Consider the following 24,745-nt stretch of genomic DNA (forward strand, 5'->3'; position numbering starts at 1 on the left):
GCGAGGCTGCTTTGACAGCAAAATAGTGCCTTCTCTGTTGGATAAATGAAGCCTGACTATAACCCTGTTAATCATACGGGGTTTTTGTTTTAGTCATGTCAGCAGCATTATTCATTCATCCTTTCTTTTAGGCGGATTACTCAATAAAAACTAGTCGTGTCCTTGTAGGAGGATGACGAGTAGATGTGTAATAACGCAATCCGTCTACGCGCATGCTCAGTGTGGGCTGCTCCCCTCCCGTACATAGAGCTCGGGGGGCTCCGCGCGCAGCCAATGGGCACGCGTTGTTTTAGCCGTGACATCATCCGCCACTCCTCTTACTAAAGAAGGAAACAAACATCCATCCAGAAGGAACGGGAGACGGAGAGAGAGAGAGAGAGGAGGAAAGGCAGGAGGCCGAGGAAGGGAGCGTTAAGCCCGTATAAACCTGTCTGACACCGAGGTCGACGCATAAAAAACACAACCAGGTCGAGAAAAGGACCCAAGGACCCGAAGCCGTCGACCTTTTTCCTTCCGATCAGACGGACGGCCACTCTTCCTGTCATCTCGCGAGAAACTTCGTCGATTTTTTTAGCAGGTGATGATCTTGGATTATTGATTTTTCTTTTTCCCTTTTTTTCTTAACAACAAGGATGAATTTTAAAAGTGAGTTTGTCGGGGTTCTTAGATGGGGTGTTTGACTAAGATGATGGTCGGTCATGGCGACCTTTATCGGCGGATTGAAAGGTCAGGTGGTGTGTATGCGTGATGTCTCTGTGTGGTAAACAAGCTTTGTTTCCCTTTCTTTTGCTCTTTAAAGTTGTCGCCGCCGCCAGCAGCGGTAGCAGCAGCTCGGTGTCCTCCTCTTGCCTGGAAGTAATCACAAGCCAACAAAACGTGACTCGGTCTGGTTCACGGGGAAAAACAAGGGAGGGAGCTAGCTAGTACTGGTGGTTGCTGTTTTTCTGTTTGCCCCGAGCTGGGGGATGGGGAACCAAAGCCACCTAATTCCTGTCTAGAAATAGAAAATTCATAAGCCGAATAGGCAAGTGAACCGAGAGGGTTTCTCTGAAATTATTAGAGAACATTTACTCGAATATTAAACGAGGTGCCAGCACAGCTTTACCTGGTGTTTGCGGTAGTTTCTACGGGGGCTAAGACGAGGTTTGGTCGATGTTGAGGACTGTGTGGCACCACCAAGTCGTTTCTAAGTACTTAAGTGTGATTATATAATCATGGTCGTTCGCATTGCTTCGCTGGAAACGCGTCGAAAATGGTTATTAGTGTAAATGATGTGATAGAGACGAGCTACAAACAGATGTCTAAACAGGAAGCAGGGAGATTGCAGACAAAGGAAGAAAGAAGAAACAAAGGGATCCGAGACCACACTGTCTAGACTGTGGGTTATTTCAGAAAACGCCAGTGGTGCTGCCTTCCTGTCGGCTTCTGTTGATTATTCTCAACATTTTATCCATCTTAAGTTATTTCGCCGCTTTTAACAAAACACCTCTGTGCCTTTTCTGTTGTGCCCTTCAGTGTGACTCAGGAGTTTTCAGCCCAGCAGGGCCTGAAATATGAGCAGAGCTTGCGACTGATACAGGAGCACAGTCTTCCCCTTTTGTTTGCTGGAGATAATCACACATATGCCTTCTCACGGTGGGTTCAGACGTCCACTGCATCGAAACCCAACGACACCATTTCGAGTCGGACCAGTTTTTTTTTTTTTTTTTTTTACAATTTTACCCCTGCGAGGCTCTGGATGTTTTGTGTGAAGGAAGTTGTGTTGATTGATCTTGACTGGTGATCTGCCTTGTGCTGGAAACTCCCTGACTTGCCCAGTCAGATTTATTTTACAATGCATGACGCACGTTATTAATGCCACATGTACGGCTCCTCGTGTTTACATTAAAATGCTCAAAGGTTTTAAGGAATTGAATGACTCGATTTCAGCCTTAACCACATTCCCGTGCCGGAGAGGTAAACATCGGGTTAATGCATCTGCTCCTGTTGGGTTTAAAGAGAAACACACAGCCGATCACATGTAAATAAAAAAAATTCCTTTTGAGGCTCCACGGTAGTTTCCAGCCTCTGGTTAAATCCTCCTGTCTGGTGTTTTTCAGCAGTCAGCAGTCGAACACGTGACACAAATGGTAGAGAAGGTCTTTGTGGGCTTTTCCAAGGAAACCCTTTGTTGACACAGCGGTGATAGCATGCAGGGCTAGAGAGAGAGGGAGAGAGGGAGGTGGAAGGAGGGGTCGCTGGTTAGCTTAAGGGTTAATGGTGCTCATTAGTTCAGGACACATCGAGCGAACTGACAGGACGTTCTGAGACGGCAGCCGGGGTCTCCGGGAACATTGCGCTCACCTTGCTTGTTTGTGCCTGCGACCAGGGTTTAGGGAAGCTTCACACAAACCAAAGCAGCTGTTGTGTTGCAGCAGAACGAGGCCAAAGGTTCTTTACAGGGGAAATGTGATACTGCTGCCGTGTACAGTGGAAGCTGTAGTGGGAGGGCTCGTTGTCATATGTGATCAGACGAATCGCTCAAGAAGAGACTCTGAGACAGGATGCTTCTCGCCCGCTTAATCTAGACCTTCCTGCCTGTTCATTCATCTGGTTGTTTTTGATCTGTTGCCTCAAAGTCAGTGTCTCCCATTACACAACTTCCTGCTGTGTTGCAGTGCAGCGAGAGGCAGGTGACAACGTCATGGGGCTAGATGGTTTGCCAAGTTACGCACATACACGCTGTATTTTTGGGGGCGTATGTGTGGTGAGAAATGACTCGGGACGTTTTGAAATGCCTCGTGTGGCAAGAAGCGGGGGGGGGTGAGGGTGGGGGGGAGCTTATTTTTTATCTTCATTTGTTATCTTGTGTCCTATGTTAAGAACAGATGATTATTTGGGCTGATATGTTTGTTCTTTTGTGGACGAGATACTGTTATTGTGTCTAGGTGGGGGAAGAAAATTACTTACATTGGCTAAGCAGAAGGAAAGGGTTTTCCCAAAGCAGTGTATAAAAATGAAAATGAAAAATGGCTTGAATGAGCTGGGACACAAACGGTGAACAAGGCTGCGAGGCAGACTGGAGTCTGGCTTCTGCCAAAGGTGCTCAGCAAAACACAGCAAGTGTTGTTTGTTCCCTGGACTTCCTGTGGAGAAGCGTTCATTATTGTATTCAGGCTAAAGGTCAAGACAAACAGACACATTGTTCATGAATTTTCATAACATGTCTCTCCTGTTATCTGTCAGCGCGGTTGATACTGCAGCTGGTTTCTCTGGAACCAGGTCGACAGGCAAAGCAGCAGGAAAATGTGTCTGTGGAATCACTTTAGCGTTTATGAGCATTTCACACCGAGTTCTTCATCTTTGTCAGAAATGTCAGGCCGACAGGCGTCCTCACTTTGTCTTTCTCTCATCCTGTTAGCAATGGCTCAAGAGACGAACCAGAGTCCGGTGCCCATGCTTTGTGCCACAGGCTGTGGTTTCTATGGTAACCCGAGAACCAATGGCATGTGCTCCGTGTGCTACAAGGAACACCTGACACGGCAGCAGAGCAGCGACCGCATGAGCCCCCTCAGCCCGATGGGTAAGTCGCCACACGAGAACACACGAAAAAAATTAGATTTTGCTCTTCCATCTTATTTCTCACAAGAGGTTAATACAATTTGGATTGATTGCAGCAGCCCTGTGTTGTTGTTGTCGTTGCTGAGAAAACATCGCGAGCTAAAGATAAGGAGCGAGTGTTGAAGTCTAGCCAGTTCTGGGCCTCAGCTGTATTTTCCCAGCAGGGGATGAAAAGAATCAGATTCCTTCATGTCGGTTTACAAAACGTATTTAAGGTCAACAAAGAACTTAGTCACGCAATGGAGCACACTTGTGAACTTGTGCTTCAGACAAGACCCTCGAGTCTTTTTCTTTAATTCACTTTCAAGTAGTGACTGTCAAACAGTGCTTGTACAACCCCAAGGCTGTTAGAGAGACTTTAAATTATTCATTTGGAATAGAGGAGATAAATTTGTTATTATTTCAACATGTTATTAAAAATATTTCTTGGCACACACAGTGTTTTATATCTGAATTCACAAATGTTCCTAGTGTTATTGAGTTCACTCTTATCTCTTCCAGGCTCAACTGCTAGTCCTACCTCAGAGGCCTCGGCCATCCAGAGACTAGAAGCCAGTCTAGCCAAGGTCGACGCCTCCCCTGCCTCTTCACCAGATATGTCTAGGTCAGTATTGATTGTGAGCGACAGTAATAGGCGAGCTTTCACTAAATTAGACCTCGTATGATCTGCTGGCTGACTGACAGACCGATCTCCTTCCCCCCGTCTCAAACCCACAGAACCATTCAAGGATCTCTTCCTGTGACTCAACAAATGACAGAGATGAGCATTTCGAGAGAGGACAAGCCTGAACCACTAGAGCCTGGTAAAGCTCGCACACCAACACGCTCGTAGTGGCAGAAATAAACTGGAAAACACAAAAGCGTGACTTCACAGGACTCGCCGTCGCTTCGCTTTATTTTCGATGCTTAGCGCATACCTTCAGCTCGACGGATGGGTTTACTTACAGCCTCCAAGAAATAGAGGGCGCCTAAAATAAACCTGTTTAAAAATACCTCCACACCAGACAGCATTCTCAGATTTGATGCCGTCTGCCAGAGGCTTTCTCCGAGCGCTGTGCGCCGTTTTCTGCCAAAACAAGTGGGGCAATTTAGAGATAAGGAGCGCGCTGATTACTATGATTTAGGGAGAGAAAGTATACGGTTTTAGATGCCAGTAAGTCTTTATTGTAGATTTTTTTTTTTTTTTTTTTTAAAAAGAAGGCTTTTCCTAATTTTTTTTTTTTCCCTGTTGTCTTTCTTTATATCCAGTTGTAAGCCAGCCAGCTGCTTCTAGCCCTACTCCTGTAGCTTCTTCTAGCGGTGACGAAAGTAAGGGCGACACCCCCAAACCCAAGAAGCAGAGATGCTACATGTGCCGCAAAAGGGTGGGCCTTACAGGTGAGTGGACGAGCAGGAACGACACGATATTCTTGCCAGTGATGTGATAATGGATATATTTGTCACATCATGGAAGGTTGTTCGCCCTCCTGCATACGTTTTGACCCTTGACCTTTGTGTTGCCAGGGTTCGACTGTCGCTGTGGTAACCTGTTCTGCGGCATCCACCGGTACTCTGACAAGCACAACTGTCCCTACGATTACAAGGCCGAGGCTGCCGCCAAGATCCGCAAAGAGAACCCGGTGGTGGTGGCCGACAAGATCCAGAGAATATAGATTTGGTGGAACGGCAGCGGTGGCGGCGATGACGAAACACCTTTGACAAAAGACTGGAGTATGAGTGCGAACCTTTGACACGAGCACTTTCACGAGTGTCTCAGTGAGGATCGAAAAGGACTTGATTTACAAAATAACAACCTCAAGAAAAAAAGAAGAAAAAAAAATGAAAAGATCCTGTCCGCGGGAGATGCATGAATGATCACTTTTCTCCTTTTTTTTGATTAATTCATTAGTTTGTTTTATCCTATTTTCTGTGGTGTGACTTTGCCGCTGTTCAGTCCTCTTTTTCTAAGAATATGTATCGTCTTATTAAGAGCAGACCGGGCGAAATATTCGGGATGTGCCGTGCTCCTCTCACCCACACCAGGCGCCATTTTGTGCCAAACCGTGGACAGCCATTTTACTCGAGACACCGGCGCGTGTCTCTCATCGCGTACAGACTACAAAAAAAAAAAAACGTGCACACGAGTCGCGTCCCTCAACCTTCCCGTCCTGTGCTCCATTGGTACTGAAGTCAGTCGGTGTTCGCCGCCGTGCACAAGGAGATTTGTTACTTTGTCTCTCTTTCCCAGCTTCACCTACCTCACTGCTGCCGTGTTGCGCTACGTTGTCTTCACTTGGTCGTCATCAGCTTTGACCCACGCGGTGCATCGTGTAGATTGTCGGTGTCCGTGACCCCCCCCCCCCCCCCCCCCCCCCCCTCCCTCTGTTCAGCGTGCCAGTGTTGGTCAGTTTGTGGTGAGGCTGTTTCCATTAAACCTGGAGGTATGCTAGACAGGGACAAACAAATCACTGCGTGTCTCACTGAGTCCAAACATTTGCAATGGAGTACAGGAGTCCCCCCCCCAACAGGTCCGAGTTCGGATTGTAACCGCAGTCGCCTGGTGCAGGGCTGTGTTTTTAACCAATGTGTGGCCTGAGAGGAAGGATGGCACTCCTCCCTGGTGGGTGAAATTAGGCTAAGATATCGTAGGGGTGTGAATGAATGGAATAAGCGCACGAGTTGCTCTTCATCCGCGTTAGTGTTTTCGGAAATATCACTCAACTTAGGGTTTCGGACATTTTATTTGCTGAGAGACAATTATCTGTTATGTTTTATTAGCTTTTTTTTCCTCTTCCATTGCACTGATGTTAGCGCATGTATTCAGTGCATTTGTGGAATTAGGGTATGTGAACCATGATTTTTATTTTGTTTTTTTGTTTTTTTTTTAATGCGCTAACAGAACATTCGTGTGAGCACAGTGTGTATGTGTGTGTTGGGGTGTGTGTGTATGTGTTGTTCTCCCATCCCTGTGGAGCTACCCGGTTTATCAGCACATGTTTACAGAACTACAGGAGCATGCCAGAGCTAGATTTATGAAAAATAATAGATACCGAGATTAGATGTAACTTCTCATCTGTCTAACAGCTATTGGTCCGTGCGTCTGCTATAGAGCACCATAGAGAAGTGAGTGTGTGTGTGTGTGTGTGTGTGTGTGTGTGTGTGTGTTTATTCGTGCGCGTGCATGTGCACATACCTGTGCAAAAGTGTGTTTTCTTGGCTGCCTGACACATTGAAATCCATGTATGTCTGTGACTTGTGTTTTTTTTTTCTCCCCTGCAAGGATGTGTTTTTTTTTCTTTTAAAAGATAACTGTATGTATCCGTTTGAGTTTTTCCTTTCTGATTTCTGACTTAGTTATATGCAAATTTGTACAAAAATGAAAAAAACAACAAACTGTGTTGATATTTATGTATTACATATAATCTTGCTATCCAGCATTACAACAGAATAGTATCATGTAAATAAAACTGTACAGAGAGACATTACTCAGCCTTGTTGTGTGTTGACTAATGCATCCTGCCGTGTCTCGGTGCTGATGGAGTTAAGTCTGTTTACTTTGTGCCCGTGTATTGAAATGCCACGTAGTCTCCACTCATATGGTGTTTTTCTACCTTAGTATTAACCCAGAGCACTTAACAAAACTTCACAGACGGAGCGGAGGCTGCCACGCAAGGCGCTCGCCTGCCGCTGACAACAACTTAGTTTTCAGTGTTTTGCCTAAAATTTCTTGTGCAGAAAGAAAGAAATAAATTCCAAATCCAAATGGGAACATTAATAAGCTATTTTATTATACCTGAGCAGTAAATAAATAGACCCTAGCTCCCCTGGTACTGGGAGCAGCTGCGCACACAGATGGTTCCCAAATCTGCTTCACTTTATTATCACATTTATTATTGCTTACTCTTACTCAAACACATAGTCTGATTCTTACATTTATGCTGTAGTCTCACAAGTCTGACATTTTATAATGTATTTATTATACAAATAAATTCCACTTGAGTATACTGTATTTTGTTAGATAGCACAAGATGTTAGGAGCGAACATGGTAGAATAGTAGCGTAGGAGCCACATATGAGGAGCTGCAGCATTATCCTGTAATACGTCACCTAGTTTAACCTGACCTCAGTCTGACTGACTCAAAGAGACTCATTCACGCTCATCTGGGTCAAACAGGAAGTATTAATCCCTGGAACTAGGAAGACCGCGATCTTGCTAGACTCTATCTAGGCTAATGCCACACCTGCAGGACGCTCATCATCATGTGTGTTACGCAGACAATGTGTTTTCTCACACTCCTTTTAGGAACTCCAGGGCAAAGTGTGTTCACAGATGGTGTCACGGCAGCAGCTGCTCAGGCAGCTGAGGTGTCCTTGTGTGGTATTCCTGTGACAGGACGCTACGAAGCCCACGCTGACTGAGATACAAATGAGGATTCCCACTAAATCACACGAGGAGAGAACACACCAGATACTTAAGTGTGTTTTCATTCTAAATCAGCCAGCAGCAAACGAATCTCTGACCTCGTGCCTGCATGTCCTTTGGACCAGCGAGGACGGCAGGGTACACTTTGTAACTGACACAGCCAGTGACGAATGGAGGAGGATCAACACACTCCAAATATGACCTGGAACAACTGCAGGCATCCTCATCACTCTTTTTTAATGTGTGAGCGTGCACATGTGCAAAAGATTTGAGCACGCACACACGCACCAGACTCAGACCCCCTTTACACGCACGTTAACCTATGATTTGTTTCACTGATGTGTGGAGCTCATTTATCTCCGTCCCCTCTCTGTCTGTCATTGGGTGTGACCGAGGTTAAAAAGGTTGGCTCAGTACATGGAAGACATCAGAGACTCTCACTGGCGGAAAACGACAGATGTTGTTGCCAGATGCGTAAAGGGGCTGGAAGTTAAATGGGGCCACAGACAGTAAATACAAACAGGGACACGCTCCTGTTTCTCGAGGGAACAGTCACACCCACATTAAAGTAATGTTTCTCCTTTACTTGTTTCCACGGGCTCCTGCCTCCGTTCCGATCTTGTTTTCTTCATTTTATCCTGAGAGATTCCTGCCTTTCACACCACGTTTTAAGTATAAAATGCATGAGTACATGTGCACAGACACACATGAAATACTAACACATGCTGTTAAATCGCTTTCACATCCAGGCAAACTGAGTACTGTACAGACACTGTATGTGAGTGGAGGTGACTTGGGAGGTTGAGGTGGTGCTTTGATGATCACTTCCTGTCGACAAGTGGAAGTGTCTTTGAGCAAAACGACGAACTTCAAATTGCTGTCAATGCTGCCACCTGGGTGTGAAAGTTGGAGTAGCAAAGCCTTTGACCACACATCTGCAGAGCACTTGTGTCCTAGTCAGGCTACTTTTTGCACCGCACATCAAAGCAAGACGCTTTATGAATGTAAACAACAGGTAAATGCACAGATCAGTGTGTCCAACAGTTGATTTTTACATTGATTTTACATGAACACAAATGGCTTCAAAAAAAAAAGTCTGTAACTGTTCTGGCACGTTATTTAAGCTGTGATTTTTTAAATTTAATTTGTTTATTTTTGAAAGATGGAGTGCAGGTTGCACTTAAGAACTGTGTGTGCTATGAGCCCATCTTTTGTCTGTATTGTACTTTGTGTCTTTGCACTGTTTGTACAGTTTTGTTTTGTCTGCATAATCCCATGTATTGTACTTTGTCCTATGTCTTCATGTAGGCCCATAGTCATGGAGAAACATCCTCTCATCTCACTATGTACTCCACCTACAATATATGGTTGAAATGACAATAAAAACCTCAATGACCTTTGACTTTAGTATAACAAGAATCAAAATCCAAAGACTGTTCAAGGTCTTAAACATTGTCATTCATCTTTAAATTTCACATGTCTTTCTCTATGCAGACTATTTGCAAGATTACAATAGAAACAAACACAGGTGTATTAGTAAAGGCTGCATTCCACTCTGGGGAGATTATGGTTTTGTGCCTATGCTATCATGTCTCACAAAGGAAATAATGATACTGAGCCATCATCAATAGACTGTACTTTGCCTGCAAAATGTCTGCTGTGAACAGGGTTTACTGTAGATGAGAAGAGAGTGTTCTAGTCAGGCTAAAGCAAAAAGATAAACTACACCAGCCTCTCAGTTTTACTATATTATTTTCAAATATGTCTCTATGAATCCCCATGATTTAACGAAGAGAACTGCTGTCTGACAATTTTCATTCCTTTAGTGTAGTTATTATCAATTTAAAAACAACTATTTGCATAGCACATCTTAGTTGTTATACACATTAAATAAACAAAGTGGAGCTAGGAAAGTAAACGAATAAACGATTAAAGGAATATATTTGTTACAGTATGAATAAGAACCCAAGACAGGAGTTAGCAATTGCGCTTTGCCTATCACCGATTAATGACAATTGTGAACCTGGATGTGAACATAACCTGCAGGGGGCGCCACACTGTTTTCCCGCTGTGTTTACGGTCTGACCTTTGATACCGGAAGCGGAAGCGGCAGCGGCGGTTTGTTGTGCGCTCGTGTTAGCTGTGCTATTGTAACGTATGGGAAACGCATTTTGTTGTACAACACTCGGTCATTTCGGTAACAGTCTTATGCTGCAAGTCTGCGCACAGCACCAATGCGCGCAGCGTTTCCATAAAAAGACAGAGTGAAGTCAGCTCTGTGGATATTTAAAGAATCAGCGGGTTCATTAACAACGTGCGCTAAAACCTAAAAGAAAAGTGGCACCATGGCGGATGTCACCGCTCGTAGCTTGCAGTATGAGTACAAAGCGGTGAGTATTGAGTTTGTGTGGAGTTAAGCCTGTGAATACCGGCACATCGGAAATGCCAGTGATTGGTGTACTCTTATATTACCAGGCTAACTGTCTTTATGTTTGTATTACATGCTAGTCATTGATTAGCTAGCCGACCGGCTAACTAGCGGTTAGCCTAGCCGTAGCAGCACAGACTGAAGTACTGACTGGTCACATTGTGTTTGTATTGAATTGTTAGAACTCAAACTTGGTGTTGCAAGCTGATCGCTCTCTGATCGACCGCACACGGAGAGATGAACCCACCGGAGAGGTCCTGTCCCTGGTGGGAAAGTTGGAGGGGACCAAGATGGGTGACAAGGCTCAGAGGACCAAACCTCAGAAGCTGGAGGAGAGACGAGACAAGTCAGTGCATCAACGACGCATTTTTGTTTCTGTTCAGTTAAACTGCACTATTAATATTATTACTATTTTGCAGTGGGATGTTAAAATTGTTTGACTAGTTTATACGGAAGAAGACATTTTTAATCAGGGCTATTAAATGCATGAGTTGTGTGTTGATCAAAACGCAGTCAAATCGAATAAATAAAAATTAGGTACATTTTATTTAGTTTTATTTTAGATAACTAATGATTGACTAGCAGATCAGTGGTTACTGTGAAATTTTTAAAATAAAGTTGAGCAGTTTTACTTGTGGTGGATTATCTGTCATAAGAAGAGAAACTACAGATATCTTTACTCTGCTTTTGAAAATATTTGGCAGTGATGCACTTAAAGCATTTGATGTGTTTGTTTTTGATACCCCTAAGATGTGTTGGCCCAGTTTCCATGTAGTGGCACTATTCTCATTCTGTTTATTTCCTCGTGTTCTGTCCGTCCAGGAGAAGAAAAAGAGACGAGGACAGACATGACATCAACAAAATGAAAGGCTTCACCCTTCTGTCCGAAGGCATTGATGAAATGGTGGGCATCGTGTACAAGCCTAAAACCAAAGAAACCAGAGAGACCTACGAGGTGTTGCTTAGCTTCATCCATGCAGCTTTAGGAGATCAGGTAAGTGAACCCTACTACAGCTGCAGCCTTTAATAAGTCAGTTTGTCTATTTTATCACTGAATAATACCTGATGTGTCATCTTTCTTGGTGACTCTGCAGCCACGTGATATTCTGTGTGGAGCAGCTGATGAAGTGTTAGCGGTGCTGAAGAATGACAAAATGAGGGATAAAGAAAGGCGGCGTGAAGTAGAGCAGCTTCTCGGACCTGCTGATGATACACGCTACCATGTGTTGGTCAATCTGGGCAAGAAGATCACCGACTATGGAGGAGACAAGGATTTACAGAATATGGGTAAGTGTTCAGTGTCAAGTCAACATGTAAATATACAGTTTCTTGTGTTAGTTTACTTGACAATGTTCATGTTATTGCATGTCTTTTATTCACAGATGACAACATTGATGAAACATATGGTGTCAATGTCCAGTTTGAGTCTGATGAGGAGGTGAGAATTGGATTTTTTTTTCCCCGGTAGAAAGTACAAAACTCGTTTTAAAAGTTCTAGACTGAGTTTCATTTGATACGACTTTCACTCATTTTTTTTTGCTTGTTAAAAAGGAAGGGGATGAAGACCAGTTTGGCGAGGTACGAGATGAGCACTCGGATGAAGATAGTGAAGGAGAAGAAGCAGAATTGGGCTGCACCCTTTCAGCTAATGTAAGTCCCAACAGCTGGATCAGTATGAGTACTTCATGTAGGCTGTTGCCTAACACATCCCTGTGTGGATTATTGCTCACCATACTAGGTGAAAAAAACTAATGCATTACTTTCCCTTCAGCTCGGTGTCACCGGTGATGTGATGACAGTGAAGAAAAAAGATTTGCATCCTCGAGACATCGATGCCTTCTGGCTCCAGCGACAGCTCAGTCGTTTCTATGATGACGCCATCGTCTCACAAAAGAAAGCGGATGAAGTGTTAGAAATCCTCAAGGTACATTTTGTCACCTTGCCTTTGTTTGTTTTTGTCTAGTGCAGATACACTATGTATTTCTTTATATATCTGGTAATATCCCTTGTGTCTGTTTTTCCACAGACTGCAAGCGATGACAGAGAATGTGAGAACCAGCTGGTGTTGCTGTTGGGCTTCAACACCTTTGATTTCATTAAAATCCTCCGTCAGCATCGTCGCATGAGTAAGTCCGTCTGGTAGAATGACACTGTGCCAGATTGTTGTGCCTTTTTGAAGTTACTAATGTCTTTTTTTTTCTTCTCCTGTCCCATAGTTCAATATTGTACCATGCTGGCAAGTGCTCAGAGTGAGGCAGAAAAAGAGCGGATCATAGGAAAGATGGAGTCTGACCAGGAACTGTCAAAGATTCTCTACCAGCTGCAAGAGACGGAGAAGGAAGATATCATTCGAGTAAGACCTCTTGATTGTGACACTTTTTGCATGAACATTTTATCCTGTTTTGTTAATCACGTCTGTTGTGCTCTGGTATCTTTAGGAGGAGCGATCTCGCAGGGAGAGGGTGAGGAAGTCCCGTGTGGATGACCTGGAAGCAATGGACATTGACCATGGAGAGGTAAATCATAACGACACATCATGTTATGGGTTTCTCGCGACTCAACTAGTATTTTTACTATTACGTAGAGGAAGTGTGTGTATGCCCTAAAGGATGACATGTTTATCACTTCTTCTTATCGCACAGTCAATGGCCCCTCGACAGTTGCTAGACCTCGAGGACCTGACCTTCACTCAAGGGAGCCACTTCATGGCCAACAAGCGTTGCCAGCTGCCAGATGGTTCTTTTCGCAAACAGCGTAAAGGTTATGAAGAAGTCCATGTGCCTGCCCTCAAACCCAAGCCCTTTGCTGATGATGAGGTTCGTTGGTTGTGTCTCATTAGAAAAAACATAATGTTGCCCTTGTGTGCAGCAGCTAATGCTGTACCTGCATTGATATGGAGGGAGGAAATGCGTTCACATCCATTCAACATTATATTGTAAAGACGACTGTATTATATTATATTATATTATATGTCATCAGGTCCTTGTTGCCATCGAGAAGTTGCCCAAGTATGCTCAGGCTGGATTTGAGGGTTTCAAAACTCTTAATCGCATCCAGAGCAAACTGTTTAAGACAGCCATGGAGACAGATGAGAACCTGCTTGTGTGTGCGCCCACGGTGAGAAAACGTTGCTCAAGACAGAACATTGTGACAATTTTCCCAAAAGCGTATTTTCTCCTATAATGTTGTTTTTCTTGTCGTGCGCACAGGGAGCTGGTAAGACTAATGTTGCCCTGATGGCAATGCTGAGAGAAATTGGAAAGCACATAAACATGGATGGAACAATCAATGTGGATGACTTCAAAATCATCTACATTGCCCCCATGCGCTCACTAGTACAGGAGATGGTGGGAAGTTTTAGTAAGGTGAGCTTTGTTTGTTTCCTCCAGGGAGTTTTTTTTTATCACTTACTTGCAAGATATTTAGAACCTTGAGGTGCACAGTTCGTGCTGTAAAATCTTTCCCTTTCTCCTCTCAGCGTTTGGCGACTTATGGCATCACAGTATCCGAGCTGACAGGAGACCACCAGCTCTGCAAAGAGGAGATCAACGCAACTCAAATCATTGTCTGCACCCCAGAGAAATGGGACATTATCACCCGTAAAGGTGGAGAGCGTACCTACACGCAGCTTGTGCGGCTAATTATTATTGTAAGTGCTGTGACTCCTCCTGTAAAGCAAACACAAACATTTATTTGACATTAACAGTTAAAATAACAGAGTTGATGTGTTGCGTAGGATGAAATCCACTTGTTGCACGATGACCGTGGGCCCGTGTTGGAGTCGCTGGTGGCGAGGACCATCCGCAACGTGGAGCTGACCCAGGAGGATGTGCGTCTGCTGGGTCTCAGTGCCACACTGCCCAACTACGAAGATGTGGCTACCTGCTTGCGTGTTGATCCGGCCAAGGGACTTTTCTACTTTGACAACAGGTGCGTTACTTAAGAATGACGTAAACGTCATCGTTGGAAGATGAGGTCTAGAACTCGCTTGCAGTTTTTACATAATCACCTCTGATTAATTTATTTTTTCTTCTGTAGTTTCCGTCCGGTGCCCTTGGAGCAGACCTATGTTGGCATCACAGAGAAAAAGGCCATCAAGCGCTTCCAGATCATGAATGAGATCGTCTATGAGAAGATAATGGAACATGCTGGAAAAAACCAGGTGAGTCCTTGTCTGACTTGACCAAATTTCTGTGTAGAGAAACTTTGATCCACAATGATTTGGAGGGTTACAAATATAGTTGCAACAAATCTAAGATACTTATGATGTTCACTTGTCCCCCATAGGTGCTGGTGTTTGTCCACTCCAGGAAGGAGACAGGAAAGACTGCCAGGGCCATAAGAGACATGTGCTTGGAGAAGGACACTCTGGGTCTTTTCCTGAGAGAGGGTTCTGCATCTACTGAAGTGTTGAGGACTGAGGCAGAGCAGTGCAAGGTGAGCTAATGTCAGCGAATTGAAAAGTTTAAATTAAAATCCCGAATCCTGGATCATAATGATTGATCGATTGAAATTTCTCATCTAGAACCTCGAGCTGAAGGACTTGCTACCTTATGGCTTCGCCATCCACCACGCTGGTATGACCAGAGTCGACCGTACGCTGGTGGAGGATTTGTTTGCCGACCGACACATTCAGGTTCTGGTGTCTACAGCCACTCTGGCTTGGGGTGTCAATTTGCCAGCACATACTGTGATCATCAAAGGAACCCAAGTGTACAGCCCAGAGAAAGGCAGATGGACTGAGCTGGGAGCTTTGGACATTTTACAGGTTTGTCTGTACTTGATTGCTACTAAGCTGCAATAAAGTCTGCTGCTTCCACTAACAGTGATAAATCAAATGAATTTCAGATGCTTGGTCGAGCTGGTCGTCCTCAGTACGACACCAAAGGTGAGGGAATCCTGATCACGTCGCACGGAGAGCTGCAGTATTATCTGTCCCTGCTCAATCAGCAGCTGCCCATAGAGAGTCAGATGGTGGGCAAGCTGCCGGACATGCTCAACGCCGAGATCGTCCTGGGGAACGTGCAGAACGTCAAGGTTAGTGACTGGCATGTTCACAGACTAAGAGGTTTACGGAGCCGCATCCTCCATTCATTTCCCTTAATGTCTCACATTTGCTGTGTCAGGATGCCGTGAACTGGCTCGGCTACACCTACTTGTACGTGCGCATGCTCCGCAACCCCACCCTGTATGGGGTTTCTCATGATGACCGGAGCTCTGACCCCCTGCTGGAGAGGCGCAGGATGGACCTGGTGCACACAGCGGTCAGCGTCCTGGACAAGAACAGCCTCATCAAATATGACAAGAGGAGTGGAAACTTCCAGGTACAGACACCTCTGCTGAGCATGTGTTTTCTTCTGAGTAAATTGGTGAAAGGTTGTGATTTTAAACTTGACTTTTTTGCCTCGTTTCCTAAAGGTCACAGACTTGGGACGCATAGCCAGTCACTTCTACATCACTCATGACTCGATTCAAACCTACAACCAGCTGCTTAAACCGACTCTCAGCGAGATTGAACTCTTCAGAGTCTTTTCTCTTTCCTCAGAGTTCAAGAACATCACAGTGAGAGAGGTATGTAGACTCCAGACAGACATTGTACTTTAAATATAATCTTCTGGGAAAAAATCATTAATCTGTCTAAATTTAGTTGTAACACAAAGTTTTGTCTTTTTAGGAGGAGAAGCTTGAGCTTCAGAAGCTTCTGGAAAGAGTCCCTATTCCTGTGAAGGAAAGCATCGAGGAGCCTAGTGCTAAGGTAACGCACATAACCATGTTTTTTTTTTAAATTGAAACAATTTTCAGTTTTTCTTGGAGTGTCATTTTTACTTGCATCCATTAATTGCCTTTTCAAATGACTTGTTGAATCCCATTAAATAATGCTTTCTGCCTTCTTATTCCAGATCAATGTGCTGCTTCAGGCGTACATCTCTCAACTCAAACTTGAAGGCTTTGCTCTCATGGCTGACATGGTCTATGTTACACAGGTAGAGCAAGACCTACTTTCATCACAGTTTATGGTTTTCATACATGCCTTAAAACTCCTTCTGTCTATTTAGATTTTTATAATTTCAAAATGGAACATAATACAATATTGCATGGCTTGGTGTAATACATGGAAATATCCTTGTATGCATTTAGTATTATTATTATTTTTTTTTAAGTTGTAATGGTTATCTTTCTTCCCTCAGAGCGCTGGAAGGTTGATGCGGGCCATTTTTGAGATTGTGCTGAGCAGAGGCTGGGCTCAACTCACAGACAAGACCATGAATCTCTGCAAGATGATTGACAAGAGGATGTAAGTGTGTTTTCTCACCTACATTAACATAGGCTGTCTGTTTGTTTCAAGACAAGCTGCTGATTTTCTGGTTCCTTGCTCTCCGCAGGTGGCAGTCGATGTCTCCTCTGCGACAGTTCAAGAAGCTGCCGGAGGAAGTGATCAAGAAGATTGAGAAGAAAAACTTCCCCTTTGAGCGTCTCTATGACCTCAACCACAATGAAATCGGTGAGCGTACATCCTGTTAGGTCGTGACATAGTTACTTCATCATCTCCGGCTCCTCAGCCTGAAGACTGACTGGAAATCTGTCATGTGCTTAATTCTTCAGGTGAACTGATCCGAATGCCAAAGATGGGGAAGACCATCCACAAATACGTCCACCAGTTCCCCAAGCTGGACTTGGCCGTCCATCTGCAGCCCATCACTCGCTCCACACTCAAAGTGGAGCTCACCATCACACCTGACTTCCAGTGGGATGACAAGGTCAGCAGTTAGACCCATAAACGTCCTACTCCCAAACTGTCCGTCTCTAAGCCCTCTGACATATTTTCTTTTTCATACTTAGGTTCATGCATCATCTGAGGCTTTCTGGATCCTGGTGGAGGATGTGGACAGTGAAGTCATCCTGCACCACGAGTACTTCCTCCTCAAAGCCAAGTACGCCCAGGATGAGCACCTCGTGACCTTCTTTGTCCCGGTGTTCGAGCCTCTGCCACCGCAGTACTTCATCCGCGTGGTCTCAGACCGATGGCTTTGTAAGTAGCTTGAATGAAATGTGTTGCTGAAGTTACATATTGTCCATGTAAGCATTTCATCTAACACTATTTTTTTTTTTTGTATTAATCTCCCAGCTTGTGAGACTCAGCTCCCAGTGTCTTTCCGTCACCTTATCCTGCCAGAGAAGTACCCCCCACCTACCGAGCTGCTGGACCTGCAGCCGCTGCCTGTCACTGCTCTCAGGAACTCTGCCTTCGAAGCCCTCTACCAGAACAAGTTCCCCTTCTTCAACCCCATTCAGACTCAAGGTAGGGAACGGAAAAAACATTCATACTTTTCTCCATGATGCATTTAAAGGATTTTAAAAAAAATTTATTTCATTTTTTTTTTGTTCCTCTAGTTTTCAATGCTGTGTACAACAGTGATGATAATGTGTTTGTGGGAGCTCCCACTGGGAGTGGAAAGACCATCTGTGCTGAGTTTGCCATTCTGAGAATGTTGCTGCACAACGCAGAAGGTCGCTGCGTCTACATCACCCCAATGGAAGCACTGGCTGAACAGGTATGACGTCATATACCCTGCAAGGATACTAATGCCAAATTAGCATTGCTAACATCTTCTTTATTAAATCCTGTTATAATAAATAGAAGCCTTTCACATATTCTGAACAAGTGCCATAATCCTTGTCTCTCAGGTGTTTGTGGACTGGCACCAGAAGTTCCAGGACATCTTGAACAAGAAGGTGGTGCTGCTGACAGGAGAGACGAGCACAGATCTGAAGCTGTTGGGAAAGGGAGACATAATTGTCAGTACCCCCGACAAATGGGACATCCTGTCTCGTCGCTGGAAGCAGAGGAAGAACGTCCAGAACGTCAGCCTTTTCATCGTGGATGAGGCACACCTGATCGGAGGAGAAAATGGAGTAAGAGGAGGAGAATACTACTTTGATTAGAGCGATTTACTTTTAGGTGTTTACTGCTGTAGTCATTTGTAGACTGTGCATCATATTAACGTCCCTTGTTTCTTTTCGTTAGCCTGTGTTAGAGGTGATCTGCTCCAGGATGAGATACATCTCCTCTCAGATTGAGCGTCCCATCCGCATCGTGGCCCTCAGCTCGTCTTTGTCCAACGCCAAAGACGTGGCCCACTGGCTGGGCTGCAGCACCACGGCCACATTCAACTTCCACCCCAACGTCAGACCCGTGCCCCTGGAGCTGCACATCCAGGTGTGTAAATGTTTTACCAATTAACAAAAACACAAAGACAATTTGTCTCATTCCTGGTGCCGATGCTTGTCAGGGTCCTGATTATTATTTTTTTCTTTTGTGTAGGGCTTCAACGTTAGCCACACTCAGACTCGCCTGCTGTCTATGGCTAAGCCGGTGTATCACGCCATCATGAAGCACTCTCCCTCCAAGCCGGCTGTGGTGTTCGTCCCATCACGCAGACAGACTCGTCTCACAGCCATTGACATCCTCACCTTCTGTGCTGCTGATGTGGTTCCTCAGAGGTCAGTCAGTACAGAGAGATATGTGTGTAGAAGGGAATAAGATTGAAGCTGGGATCAAATTCCCATCAACACTGGTCGTATACTAACCATTTCTCTTTCTGTAGGTTCTTGCATTGCACTGAGAAAGACCTGGCTCCATTCCTGGACAAGATCAATGATCCGACTCTTAAGGAGACTCTGGCCAACGGTGTTGGATACCTGCATGAGGGTCTTTCTGCAACTGAACGCAGAATAGTGGAGCAGCTCTTCAACTCAGGTAGGACCAACTTCTGCTGTGTGCTTTCACCTTAGCGGTAGTAGAAGTTGTGCAGAAATCTAAATATTTTTGGGGTCGTTCTACTTTCACAGGTGCCGTTCAAGTGGTGGTGTCTTCTCGCTCTCTCTGCTGGGGCATCAACATCTCTGCACACCTTGTCATTGTTATGGACACCCAGTACTACAACGGCAAAATCCACGCGTAAGGCTCCCACTATTGTGACACTTTTTGAAAAGGACTATAAATAATATGTACTTTGTTATTGACGTTCTCCCTCGTTTTCTCTCAGATATGTGGACTATCCCATATACGACGTCCTGCAGATGGTGGGCAAGGCAAACAGACCTATGCTGGATGATGAGGGGCGCTGTGTCATCATGTGCCAGGGCTCTAAGAAGGTAAAACGATGAAATTGTTTCTGTCTTGTTATCGTCAGTCTTTAACTGTACAGAGCACACTAATCTGTTCCTCTGTCTTCTCTTGATAGGACTTCTTCAAGAAGTTCTTGTACGAGCCACTGCCAGTGGAGTCTCACTTGGATCACTGTCTCCACGACCACTTCAATGCTGAGATCGTCACCAAGACGGTGGAGAACAAGCAGGACGCCGTGGACTACCTGACATGGACATTCCTCTACCGTCGTATGACCCAGAACCCCAACTACTACAACCTGCAAGGTGAGTCCTGCCCCCCCAAAAGAACAGACTTGACCTCAGACTGAACCAGGCCTCGGAAACAACTTGATTTTTACTCGTTTCATTCTCTCTTAACTCGTCAGGCATGTCTCATCGTCACTTGTCCGACCACCTGTCTGAGCTGGTAGAAAACACGTTGCATGACCTGGAGCAGTCCAAGTGCATCAGCATAGAGGACGAAATGGACGTGGCGCCACTCAATTTGGGCATGATCGCTGCCTACTACTACATCAACTACACCACCATCGGTTTGTGCCAACACTTTTAACACTTATTATATTATCATGCTTCCCATAGATTGTCGCTGTGTAGAACCATGTGTTGATTCAAACTCAATTGTGTCTCTTTGTCCTTGTTTTGGACAGAGTTGTTCAGCATGTCCCTTAACGCCAAGACAAAGATCCGTGGCTTGATTGAGATCATCTCCAATGCTGCCGAGTACAAGAACATTCCCATCAGGCACCATGAGGACACACTTCTCCGACAGGTAAACCAATCAGGATTCAGTATTTTATTCCCTGTGTGTTTTACAGCAGTACATCTCTCTCAACAACATAACAAGGCACCGTTTAATTTAGTTTATGTATTTTTTCTTTTCAGCTGGCACAGAAGGTGCCCCACAAACTGAACAACCCCAAGTTCAACGATCCACACGTGAAGACAAACCTGCTGCTGCAGGCCCATCTCTCCAGGATGCAGCTGAGCGCTGAGCTCCAGTCGGACACTGAAGACATCCTAAGCAAGGTTCAATATTCAGAGCATTCAAAGCCTAACACCATCATTTTTGTGGATCTGGCATCACACTTTATATTTCATGTGTTTGTTGTGTTTGTAGGCGATCCGTCTGATTCAGGCCTGCGTGGACGTGCTGTCCAGTAATGGCTGGCTGAGTCCTGCACTGGCTGCCATGGAGCTCGCCCAGATGGTCACTCAGGCCATGTGGTCCAAGGACTCGTACCTCAAACAGCTGCCCTTCTTCACCTCGGAGCACATTAAGCGCTGCACAGACAAGGTAACTGCTTCATTAAGTCCGACTCCTGCCTCAGCACTAGATAATCACTAGATAAGATTGAAACTGACTGTTAACTCTGCTGTGTTCACAGGGTGTGGAGAGCATCTTTGACATCATGGAGATGGAGGACGAAGACAGAACCGCTTTGCTGCAGCTCTCGGATGCACAGATGGCCGATGTGGCTCGCTTCTGTAACCGCTACCCCAACATCGAGCTTTCATATGAAGTGGCAGAAAAGGACAACATCAAGAGGTACACGTTCATTCTGTCAGCAGCGTTGTTTGATGTAATCACTGGAGTTTTTTCTTCTTAATTGGAGTCTAACTCTGTGTTTCCGTGTGTGCTCACAGTGGCAGTCCAGTTCTGGTTCAGGTGCAGCTGGAGAGAGAGGAGGAGGTGACTGGGCCTGTCATTGCCCCGCTCTTCCCCCAGGTACGCTGTGTTGTTCTTTTCTCCTATGAGTATGTGTAGTCATTATTAGCACGTACTTACTGACTCTTTGTTTTAATTGTTTCAGAAACGTGAGGAGGGCTGGTGGGTGGTGATCGGAGACCCCAAGTCTAACAGCCTCATCTCTATCAAGAGACTGACCCTTCAGCAGAAAGCAAAGGTACGTCCATCATCCACTGCACATTTTCAGTTTCATTCATGAGAAATTGACTTTAAGCCACCTGAGGCCTCATGTTGTTAATGTGTCCTTCTCTGCAGGTGAAACTGGACTTTGTTGCACCAGCGATGGGCGTTCACAACTACACCCTGTACTTCATGAGCGACGCATACATGGGCTGTGACCAGGAGTACAAGTTCAGCGCAGATGTGAAGGAGGCCGACAGCGACGGAGACAGCGACTCAGACTAATCAACCAGAGCATTTCTTTTTGATAGAGGGATCAGTAGGGTTTTTTGTTTCCTTTTTGTTTTTTGTAGATATTCACTCTGATTTATATACCTTCACTTTTGACCCTGTCATTGTCATCTCTACTTTTGTGAAAATGTTTGAAATTGTTTCTCTCCTCAGTCTATATTACCTAAATGATGTTCACCAGTCCAGAATTAGTGTACAGGAATCAATCACTGTTGACAGCAACCAAGCACCATTCTGGGTTTTAAATGTAAAAGTTTATAATGTTTTGTAATCTGTAGTCTGGGATCTACTTAGAAACACACAAGTAGAGGATGATACAGACTCATATTCTGAATTGGTTATTTGAAGATACTTAGATACTTTATGTTCTGTTAGTTATGGAATCTAATTCTTGGACTGGTCTTAATGTTTTTAGTATGATGTGCTGTCTGAAATGTTTTTTGCAATAAAGAGAAGCCACATACGTTTTTATATTATGTTATATTTATTTACATTAACATGAAATTTCAATCAATTCTCAGCTAAGCTGTTACAAAGAAATATGTAGACTCAAAATGCACTAAAGCCGCATTCAACAAATTAATCAAGACGGTTGACATGTTCATAGAGGTAATGTCAAGCAGAACCTGCTGAGCCATCAGTGTAACTATAAAAGATGCTGTCAGTGTAACTTTCAGTAAGGAAAACGTGTCGACTCTAGAGTCAGTGCTCTTCTTGGAACTTCCAAATTGCGATCTCTCCATTGTCACTGCAGGAAGCCAGGAGTCCTGCCTCCTTCGGGTTCCAGGTGACGCAGTTAACATCCTGGGTGTGAGCTCTGGGCACCTGAGCAGCCAGCGAGAACCCAGGCTGGGCTGGGTCTGACCCCTCGTCCTCCTTAAACACCCTCACTGCATCATCACCACAGGCGGTCGCCAGGGCACCAGTCAGTCGACACCTGAGTAAAGAAAGCTAGATTGTTAGATCAGTTCGACATGTGAAGACGACACTGCAACTGACAAGAGAAATCGGCTTTCTCATATTAATTTGGTGACGAATTAACATGGATGGTGCTTTCAGATATTTATCTTAAACATGCAGCGAGCAGCTGAATCAGTGTTAAAATACTACATATGGATGTGTTAATGCTGGACTAGCTTCCATCCACTGTTTTTTATGGAAAAATAATAAGAACGATTGTTCTCTGTTTACAACAGAGCCATAATATAACCTTAATGATTTACAGATGTCTGCAAATATAACGGTCAAGACAAGGAATGGGCCAAACTGCTATCAGACATTATATATAAAAACGAGACGCATCATACCAGGCGATATCATACACGGTTCGTCCATGGTATCCTGTCAGAGTGCACACACACTTCCACGACAAGTCTTTTAACAAATGAAGCAGAAAAAAAATTAATGAGATTATTTTCATCGACTTTACTGATTAATACCAGCGTCCACCACTGAAAACTCACCCTGTCCACTCTCTTCTGGGTATTCTTTCCAAATCTTCACAGTGCGGTCATCACTGCAGGAGGCCAGCCTCTGTCCGGCCGCATCAAAACACAAAGCCCACACTGTTGACGTGTGTCCCTGTAAGGTGGCCCGGCACTCCCAGTCGTCATCCTCTTCCTTGTAAATACAAATATTGTTGTCGTAGCTGGCTGACGCCAGGAGCTGTGCAAACACATAATTAGTGAGACAGTAACACGACACACTGAGAAACCATCCAGCCACATACACAACAGACCTACCTCCTGGGTCGGATGCCATACAACATGCTTGACATCTTGTGTGTGAGAGTTCACAACGGTGACACACTCATATTCGTCTTCTTCGTCCACTGTGAAACACAAACAGAGCATGTAGTGACTTGATGTATTCCTTAGTTTCTCTGCAACATTCTGCACAAGCACTTAACACAAACCTTCCCAGACCCACACCGTCTTGTCCCGGCTGCATGTGGCCAGCAGATTCCCCGACGGGGCCCAAGCCACACATTTGACTTCATTTTCATGTCCTTCTAACACCGTCAAACTCTGAAAGACAGATCAGGAGTCTGGGTAAAACCTACATAAGGTAAAGCATTTCCAATCACAGACTGAATATGAAACGTCTCATCCAACCTCAAAGCCATCGTTCTTCTTTTTCCAGATGCATGTGGTTGCATCGAAGCTGGCGGAGGCCAGATAATTCCCACACGGAGACCACGCCACTTTCCTCACAGTGCGCTGGTGTCCGTCCTCAAGCACACTCTTACATACCCAAGTGTCACCTGGAAACAGGGAAGACCACAATGACAGTTGTAATTGTAGCATGCTAGATATTATATTTTGTAAATGTCTTTAAATTATTTATTAGTGAAAAGCAGTTGAACTGTTTCTGCTAAGTTATTTTCTTGAAAGCTCACCCTCTCGCCCCCATATCCGGATGGCCTTGTCGCCTCCACATGACGCCAGCAGTGTCCCGTTTGGGCTCCAGCTGACGAACCAGCACCGAGAGTCCGGGTGTGCGCTCAGTCTCTGGACCAGGGACAAAGACTCCTTCATCGTGAGCTGCGCTGAGCTGCTAAGTTACAACAACAGTTGTCTCTTCTTCTGTCTCCTTCCGCTTACCGCTGACAGTTAACCGAAATACCACACAGGAAACACCCTGAAATGTAACACCGTAAACAAGCCGCACAAACAGGCTGCTGCTTGACAGATAACTGACTTAAACTGCAGTTATCTGCCAACACGGGAAGACGGTGAGAAAGAGGGGATAGTATTTACACTAAAAACCAAAGTCCAAAACAAGTTCACAATAACAGCCGTGCAGGAACTGCCGCCATGTTTGAGTACCAGGAGCTGATGCTCGCGGTGCCTTGTGGGACTTTTCTCAATTTTTTTTTTATTTTTTGTCTTTTTTATATATATATAATTCTACCATAAAATTATAATAAAAAATATAGATTTATTACTGTAATACAGAGTTCTTAATGTAATGTATCCGTGTTGCC

The 24,745-nt window shown here is 44.7% G+C and overlaps 3 protein-coding genes across 4 annotated transcripts; 2 read left to right on the forward strand and 1 right to left on the reverse strand.

Annotated features, from left to right (window-relative positions):
- Positions 1-326: 326 nt before the first annotated feature.
- Positions 327-7,064, forward strand: zfand5a (zinc finger, AN1-type domain 5a). 2 transcript variants are annotated; one of them, XM_047592091.1, is made up of 6 exons: positions 327-645; positions 3,401-3,562; positions 4,102-4,204; positions 4,318-4,403; positions 4,849-4,977; positions 5,104-7,064. In XM_047592091.1, exons 1-6 carry the CDS (start codon positions 633-635, stop codon positions 5,250-5,252), a joined length of 642 nt encoding a protein of 213 aa, XP_047448047.1. In that variant the 5' UTR covers positions 327-632; the 3' UTR covers positions 5,253-7,064. The 2 variants fall into 2 exon arrangements, with proteins under 2 accessions (XP_047448047.1, XP_047448048.1); XM_047592092.1 differs by having other exon boundaries at positions 330-577.
- A 3,044-nt stretch (positions 7,065-10,108) lies between these two features.
- snrnp200 (small nuclear ribonucleoprotein 200 (U5)) lies at positions 10,109-22,230 on the forward strand. The gene is made up of 44 exons (XM_047590813.1): positions 10,109-10,392; positions 10,613-10,776; positions 11,253-11,424; positions 11,525-11,717; positions 11,813-11,868; positions 11,982-12,080; positions 12,202-12,354; positions 12,457-12,556; positions 12,647-12,783; positions 12,869-12,946; positions 13,073-13,246; positions 13,410-13,547; positions 13,640-13,795; positions 13,909-14,079; positions 14,167-14,360; positions 14,469-14,592; positions 14,718-14,867; positions 14,956-15,198; positions 15,279-15,467; positions 15,557-15,754; positions 15,849-16,001; positions 16,105-16,185; positions 16,331-16,414; positions 16,619-16,725; positions 16,814-16,932; positions 17,034-17,188; positions 17,271-17,460; positions 17,557-17,730; positions 17,823-17,983; positions 18,117-18,344; positions 18,457-18,648; positions 18,754-18,932; positions 19,037-19,188; positions 19,281-19,389; positions 19,478-19,586; positions 19,676-19,865; positions 19,967-20,131; positions 20,249-20,370; positions 20,484-20,627; positions 20,719-20,895; positions 20,987-21,147; positions 21,246-21,327; positions 21,413-21,505; positions 21,604-22,230. Exons 1-44 carry the CDS (start codon positions 10,348-10,350, stop codon positions 21,751-21,753), a joined length of 6,411 nt encoding a protein of 2,136 aa, XP_047446769.1. The 5' UTR covers positions 10,109-10,347; the 3' UTR covers positions 21,754-22,230.
- Positions 22,225-24,645, reverse strand: ciao1 (cytosolic iron-sulfur assembly component 1). Its single transcript, XM_047590814.1, has 7 exons — positions 24,158-24,645; positions 23,874-24,022; positions 23,675-23,786; positions 23,502-23,590; positions 23,223-23,424; positions 23,067-23,133; positions 22,225-22,696 (listed from the first exon to the last, which is right to left on the reverse strand). Exons 1-7 carry the CDS (start codon positions 24,294-24,296, stop codon positions 22,462-22,464), a joined length of 993 nt encoding a protein of 330 aa, XP_047446770.1. The 5' UTR covers positions 24,297-24,645; the 3' UTR covers positions 22,225-22,461.
- Positions 24,646-24,745: the final 100 nt, after the last annotated feature.

This window comes from Mugil cephalus, chromosome 8 (assembly GCF_022458985.1).
Source record: "Mugil cephalus isolate CIBA_MC_2020 chromosome 8, CIBA_Mcephalus_1.1, whole genome shotgun sequence".
NCBI lineage: Eukaryota > Metazoa > Chordata > Actinopteri > Mugiliformes > Mugilidae > Mugil > Mugil cephalus.